The sequence below is a fragment of the Otolemur garnettii genome, unplaced genomic scaffold (genome assembly GCF_000181295.1).
Source record: "Otolemur garnettii isolate 467f Iridium unplaced genomic scaffold, OtoGar3 scaffold00014, whole genome shotgun sequence".
NCBI lineage: Eukaryota > Metazoa > Chordata > Mammalia > Primates > Galagidae > Otolemur > Otolemur garnettii.
Window position 1 is genome coordinate 14,891,126 of NW_003852409.1, and position 7,887 is coordinate 14,899,012.

General features: G+C 39.3%; 1 protein-coding gene across 3 annotated transcripts in view; it reads right to left on the bottom strand.

Annotated features, from left to right (window-relative positions):
- Window positions 1-7,887, bottom strand: part of KIAA0368 (KIAA0368 ortholog) — a 137,862-nt gene that overhangs the window by 67,110 nt on the left and 62,865 nt on the right. For all 3 annotated transcript variants that reach the window (XM_012802426.2, XM_023510479.1, XM_023510480.1), the window contains 3 exons: window positions 7,007-7,146; window positions 3,054-3,135; window positions 990-1,109 (listed from right to left, as the gene is read on the bottom strand). In XM_012802426.2, the coding sequence (XP_012657880.2) occupies window positions 990-1,109; window positions 3,054-3,135; window positions 7,007-7,146 (342 nt within the window). The remainder of the gene's footprint in view (window positions 1-989; window positions 1,110-3,053; window positions 3,136-7,006; window positions 7,147-7,887) is intronic.

Below are 7,887 nucleotides of genomic sequence, written 5' to 3' on the forward strand. Positions count from 1 at the left end.
ATTGTTGTTTGGCGGGTCCAGGCTGGGGATTCGAACCCGCCACCTTAGGTGTACGTGGCTGGCGCCTTAGCCGGTTGAGCTATAGGCGTCGAGCCCAAAACAAGGTTTTGAATGCATTTTAACTGTGACCTGCCATATGAGGTAAAGTGTGGAATTTTCTACTTAGGGTGTCAAGTCAGCACTCAAAAGGCTGGAGATTTTGGAGTTTGCTGTTGTTGTTTTTATGGCGGAAGGGAAGAGTCTCAGTCTGCTGCCCTAGACCTAGCGCCATAGCTCACAGTAACCTCAAACTCTTGGGCTCAAGCGATCTTCTTCCTTCAGCTACCTAAGTAGCTGAGACTATAGGTGTACACCATGACAAGTGGCTAGTTTTCTTTTTTTTTTTTTTTTCTTCTTAGTAGAGACAAAGTCTGGCTCTTGCTCAAGCTAGTCTTGAACTCCTGAGCTCAGGCAATCCACCCATTTCTGGAGTACTTTAGATTTAGGATTTTTTTTTTTTTTTTTGAGACAGAGCCTCAAGCTGTCGCCCTGGGTGAGTGCTGTGAAATCACAGCTCACAGCAACCTCCAACTCCTGGGCTCAAGCGATTCTCCTGCCTCTGCCTCCTAAGTAGCTGGGACTACAGACACCTGCCACAATGCCTGGCTATTTTTTGGTTGCAGCCGTCATTGTTGTTTGGCGGGCCTGGGCTGGATTCGAACCCGCCAGCTCAGGTTTATGTGGCTGGCGCCTTAGCCACTAGAGCCAGAGGCACCAAGCCTAGATTGAGGATTTTTGAATTAGGAACGTTGACCTGTATATATAATATAATACATATTTTTAAAAATCATTCTACAGCAAACTTAATATAGAAAAAAAGGAATCTCATTGATCTTGTTATATATGTACATCAACCTACTTCCTGAGTACCCTCTAACACAGTCCTTTCTCTAATTAAATAAACATAAAAGTTACAGATAGGCACTTTTTCTCTGGAAAGAACAAATTACCTGAATGTTAGCTGGGAACGTTTCAGCAGCTTGTCTAGAACGGAGGAGATGAGGGACAATTTTTAACTTGACTCTTGTGCTGACAGGGTCCCTTTTCAACTCTGGCTTCAGGACTGCTCCCTGTTAAAGTACGTTTGATTATAACTCAGCAATTCAAAATTTTTCTAAGCTGAAAAAGTCATGAGGACTCCTCTAATATAGTATCTCTCCACTTCACAATCCCTTTATACTCTTAAAAATTACTCTTAAAAAAAGAAGACTGGGGCTTGGCACCTGTGGCTCAAGTGGCTAAGGCGCCAGCCACATACACCTAAGGTAGCGGGTTCGAAACCAGCCCGGGCCCGCCAAACAACGATGGCTCCAACCAAAAAATAAATAGCCAGGCGTTGTGGCAGGCGTCTGTGGTCCCAGCAACTTGGGAGGCGGAGGCAGGAGACTCGCTTGAGCCCAGGAGTTGGAGGTTGCTGTGAGCTATGCCACGGCACTCTACCCAGGGAGACAGCTTGAGGCTCTGTCTCAAAAAAAAAAAAAAAAAAAAAAAGACGACAACTGGGTTCAGTGGCTCACACCTGTAATCCTAGCACTCTGGGAGCCAAGGTGGGTGGACTGAGCTCACAAGTTCCAAGACCAGCCTGAGCAAAAGTGAGACCCCATCTCTAATAAAAATAGAAAAACTAAGGCAAGAGGATCACTTGAGCCCATTAGTTAGAGGTTGCTATGAGCTATGACACCACAACCACGGCACTCTACTGAGGGTGACACCTTGAGACTCTGTCTCAAAAAAAAAAACAAAAAGGCTCGGTGCCCATAGCACAGAGGTTACGGTGCCAGCCACATACACCAAGGCTGGCCAAATTGCAACAAAAAAATAGCCTGGCATTATGGTGGGCACCTATAGTCCCAGGGGTTTGGGAAGCTGAGGCAAGACTCACTTAAACCCAAGAGTTAGAGGTTGCTGTGAGCTTTGACACCACGGCCCTCTACCAAGGGCGACACAGTGAGACTGTCTCAAAAAAAAAAAAAATAAAATTACTGAAAGATTTCTGTTTGAATCAATATTATATTAGAAATAAAACTAAGAAATTTAAAGATACTTGTTTATTCACTCAAATATTAAAGATATTAATTCACTCAAATATTAAAGAATATAAATTCATAAATAACATTTTCATGAAAAATATATATTTTTCAAAACAAAAATATTGTGTAAGGGAGCAGCATTGTTTTACATTTTTTACATATCTCTTCAATGTCCATAATTCATAAATAATAATTTATTTCATTTATATCATTTTTATTTTTATTTAGAGTCAAAGCATTCTATAATAGACATACTCTTATTTGACAAGGTGAATATTACTTTTTTTGCAATATTATTATTATTACTCAATAAAATATATATATAATATATATATGTATGTATATATTATATTGTCTATGGCTGCTTTCGTGTTATAATAGAGTTGAATAGTTGAAGCCTCGGAGACCATAAGGCCTGCAAAAGACTAAAGTATTTACAGAAAAAATTTGTTGATGCCCAATAACATGTCGTGATTATTTAAGCACTTGAAGTGAAAATACCAAATCCAGTAAAATAAGTTACCAAGGAAATTTTAATTCACCTGGACTAACAGGGCTTTAAACTAGCATTTCATATACCATAGATTCAGGTAAACTCAAAATAACTAGGAATAAATGAACCAACAGATACAGTTCATCTCACCAAAATGTTTTTTATACTAACGTAAGAATAAATCAAAACGGCTCGGTGCCTGTGGCTCAAGTGGCTAGGGTGCCAGTCACATACTCCTAAGGTGGCGGGTTCGAATCCCCAGCTCGGGCCTGCCAAACAACAATAATGGCTGCAACCAAAAAATAGCCAGGCGTTGTGGTGGGCGCCTGTGGTCTCAGCTACTTGGGAGGCTGAGGCAGGAGACTCGCTTGAGCCCAGGAGTTGGAGATTGCTGTGAGCAGTGAAGCCATGGCACTCTACCCAGGGGGACAGCTTGAAAATGTCTCAAAAAAAAAAAGAAAAAAAAAAAAGAATAAATCAAAACAACCTACCTCTTTTGTCTTCAGTGGTATATCACCAAGGTATACCTTATACATCTTATTAATGATGGCAGGATTATTCCAGTCAATTAAGCTGTGGAAGATATCAACATAAACTGTTAAAATATTTTTTCTTCCCATTTCATTGGATTCCATAAAATCAAAGCCCCAATATTTATTAACAAAGGAAAACGTTACAAACACAGAAATGAAATAGGTGATCGACATTTTAGAAGAGAAAAAAAAAAAGGAAAGCGACCAACTTCCATCAATATTCATTCTTACAACAAACAAATAAATACAAATCACTTATGTCACCCTGATTCAAGAGATTATTATGTCCAATGGCCCAATTTGGTACCACACAAGAAAAATGAACTGTGCTCTTATACAGATGGGCTCTCAGGGCTGATGGCACAGAGCAACTCCAACAAGGCTGAGTTACTTACATGTGTTCAAAGAACTCTGGGGCAGGGTATGATGATTCTGTTTAACCACTTGGAAATTGGAAAGTGGCAAAAAAAATTTGCCCACGAAATTAAAGCCACATCTTAGGAATCCTGCAAACCATTGTATTTCTCTACTGTCTGGGTCACTGCGATTCCCAGCATCCCTTATCTACCAGCACACACTTGCAGTTTCGGCACCTAATGCTGCACAGCAGTCATGTGGCCATTAATCACTAAGACTCCTATTTGAGACCTACAATGAAGTGAATTAGGCTATAAGGTAACTGGCATGTGGCACTTAGCCTATGCATCAAACTCCACCCAATCACTGTATAAACCCAGCAACAGCGTGATCTTTCCTTGCACTCTGCCTCGATCTTTCCTTGCACTCTGCCTTCTGGCATTGGTCCTGCTTTCCAGCTAGGCTGTATTTGTGAAAATACAATGTATCATGCTGCTTTGACTGCTTTTCTGATCCGTGTCTTCTGCCATAGTTTATCCATCCGCCTCTTCTTTGAATATTCACAAAACCACTATTCTTGAAGATACACTACAATTCTGTTTTAGATATTATTCACCCAAGTCTTTCCTCAGCTGAATGATACAGACAAATCCTCACACTCCACTATTGCTTCCCTCCTATCGAACTTCAGGTTTGGAGATTTCTGAAAAACAAAGCTTAGGAGTAGGTAATGAGGACAATTTTTGGTTTTCCTTCTTCGTTTCCTCGTTCTGCCTTTCTAGTTTTAGCTTTCTGATTACATGTTTGTTGTGAAAATTTGTAAGTGAATAATCTAAAATATAAAATTCCTTATAATCTGCACCATATGCCTATTCCTTTTTAATACAATGACTAATTCTGGTGTATCCAGAAGTTCTAGACTTCTTTCCTATGCATGCAGAACAGGTGGATGGGTGTGGCAAGCAGGTGGATAAAAAATAGGTACATCCCTTAAAGAGATTCCTGTGTGCGTGTGTATGTGTGTGCTGTAACAAAATGACATAATATCTACATATTCTCAACTCACCTTTTAAGACTTAACAATGTTCTATTACTTATATGGGGAAAATCCACACATTTGTTTTAATAGACACAACTAAAACTAATTAAAACAATTAAGCATCACATTTGTATTTCCAACCAAATCCACTATGTGGTATAAAGAATGAGGCTGGGTGAAACAGAAGAAGTTTTAAAGCAAGATTTTTCTGATACTTTAAAACCGAATTCCTTAAAAGGTATTGCAGAAAGATTCAGTTAAAACAACATGAAGAAATTTAGATTTGGGAGGAATGTCAAGTACAATTTAGTCCAACCTTTTTATTTATTATAGAGTCTAAGGCCAGCAAGGTTAAGCCAACCTCCCAAATTCACACAATCGGCAAGAACCATGCCCAGAGTTAACTTTGTAACGACCTCCCTCCTCCTCTATGCCACCTCACACACTCTAGCAGTAAGCCATCCCCAGCCACCTCCACACACATACATCTCCAAAAGCAAACTAAGACACAGTGAAGTTCCTTATTCTGTTACATCTACATATACTGGCTGGTCTTCTTGGAGAGGGAAAATCGTGATATATGCAGCTTTTATAAAGACCTTCTTATATCTATTGTCCTCTACCATATTACTATATAATTATTAAAATTCAAAAAAGAACTGGCTTAGCACACGTAGCTCAGTGATTAAGGCACCGGCCACATACACTGGGGCTAGCGGCTTTGAACCCAGCCCAGGGGCTGCTAAACAACAATGACAACTGCAACAAAAAATAGCCGGGAGTTGTGGCGGGTACCAGTAGTTCCAGCTACTTGGGAGGCTAAGGAAAGAGAATCGCTTAAGCCCAAGAGTTAGAGATTGCTGTGAGCTGTGATGCCATAGCACTCTACCAAGGGCAACATAGTGACACTGTCTCAAAAAAAAAAAAAATCGAACATGAACTATCTGATGATTTAACTTTAATCAAATATCTTCATTTTTTCAAATTACTCTTCAATCTTTGCACATGTCATTTTTTAAATTCACAGTAAGTATACATGCTCTTTTGTATTCTGCTTTATTCATTTGCCATTACTTAGGGGCAATTTGCTATGTTATAATTATTTTGACAGATATATAATATTCCAGGCCAGATACAGTTGCTCATGCCTGTAATCCCAGGTGGAAGGCCAAGGTAGGTGGCTTGCTTGAACTTAGGAGTTTGAGACCAGCCTAGGTGAGAGCAAGACCCTGTCTCTACTAAAAGTAGAAAAACTAGCTGGGCCTAGAGGTGCACACCTGTAGTCTCGGCTACTTGGGAGGCTGAAGCAAGAGATTTGCTCAAGCCCAAGAGTTTGAGGTTGCTGTGAGTTATGATGCCACACTACTCTGCCCAGGGTGACAGAGTAAGACTCTAAAAAGGTCTATAGTATTCCATAAGGATACAGTAATGCACTTAACTACACCTCCACAGTGGAAAACTGAATTTGTTTCTACTTTTTTAACAATTATAGAAAATGATATAATAAACAAATATACCATTTTTCTAAATAATTGTTCTTCTTTTAAATGATTTCCTAAATAAAAGGGTATAAGTATTTTTATGATTCACCTCTTATTACTGCTTTCCAAAAATTATTTCAATTTATAATGCTTATCAATATCATATAAGAATAGCAGCTTCAACAGAAACTTAGACAGATTTGACAATTTCAATACAATTTCATTTATTAATGAGTATAAACTGATAGCTCATTGTTCTATTTTTCATTGATTTCATTTCTTATACATAATATTTTCTATGAATCTATTTATGACCTGTGTGAATTAGAATTTATACAGCAACTCCACTTCATGAACCCAATTTTCACTTTATTAACCATAATACATATATATCATTTATTTTTATACATATATTCTTTATTTAAAACAATCTTAAGTGTTTAAGATGGAGAAAAATCAAAAATAACTAAGTTCTACAATCTGACTTTTTTTTTTTTTTGGAGACAGAGTCTCATGCTGCGGCATCACAGCTCACAGCAACCTCTAATTCTTGGGCTCAAGCGATCCTCTTGCCTTAGCCTCCCAAGTAGCTGGGACTACAGGCGCCCACCACAATGCCTGGCTTTTTTGTTGTAGTTGTCATTGTTGTTTGGCAGGCCCAGGTTGGGTTCGAACCTGCCAGCTCCAGTGTATGCGGCTGGTGGCCTAGCGGCTGAGCTACAGGCACCGAGCCTACAATCTCACATTTTTCCTAATGTCAATCCTTTAAGTTCATTTCCCTGACCAAAAGTCTGATTTTTTTGATGACATTCAGAATCGATTCCAATATTACACTGCATCTCCAAAAAGATGTGATTCTTTGTCTTCTACAGAATCCTGCTCTTTAGCAAATTTTATCACAAACTGGGTATATGTAATAATCTCATATGTTCAAAGTCTCATTACAGAAAACCCTAAAAGAACAAGTATGTGGTAAGTAAGCTTTTAAAAATTTAGCCCTTTCAATTTTGAAAGTTTAACAGGAAAGTAGTTACCTTTGCTTGCTCTTCAATTCCAGGTCTGCAGCTGTTGCCACGCTGTGGCGTGTGTCACTAGAAGCAATCACCAAGTGGAGAACGGCCTCGAGTTCAGGCACCTGTTCAGCTTCTATGAATTTCACTATGCCCAATTTGCACTGTAGATAGATGAAGGGAAGGAGAAAGAATGGTCAGGGAAGCAAAGGCTATCCACTAAAAGTCTTGTTCAACATATCTCTGTGGATTAACACTAACAATGGTAGTAGCTCCAATTTAGGCTTACAATGTGCCAAGGACTGAACTAAAGTATGTATATATTCATGGTTTCATTTAATCCTCACATCTGTAAGATAAGTATTATTATAACCATTTTACAGCTGAGGAAACTGAGGCAAGCCTTAAGAAATTAAGACACATAGTAAGAGGTGAAGGCAGGATTCAAACCCAAGTCTGACGCCAAAACCACTGTCATCACAGCCCCCCTACTGAGGTTACACAGCCTCTCTAGAGTGTAAAGCCTTGAAATCCAAACCTGGGGCCTCTGGGTAAGAGAGTGGTACATGAGGAATAAAGTACTCCATGGATTTTTAAAACTTTAAGTAAAAAACCTAAACAACTCACATTCTTTAGAGTTTTACTCTATTATTAACATACTAATTCTTATCCTCTGTATTCTTAGATACAAAAACAAAGACTAGGGTTGCGCCCATAGTCAGTGGGTAGGGCGCCAGCCACATACACTGAGGCTGGCGGGTTCAAATCTGCCCCACTAAAGCAACAATGACAACTGCAACAAAAAAATAGCCAAGCGTTGTGGCAGGTGCCTGTAGACCCACCTACTTAGGAGGCTGAGGCAAGAGAATAGCTTAAGCGCAAGAGTTTGAGGTTGCTGTGAGCTG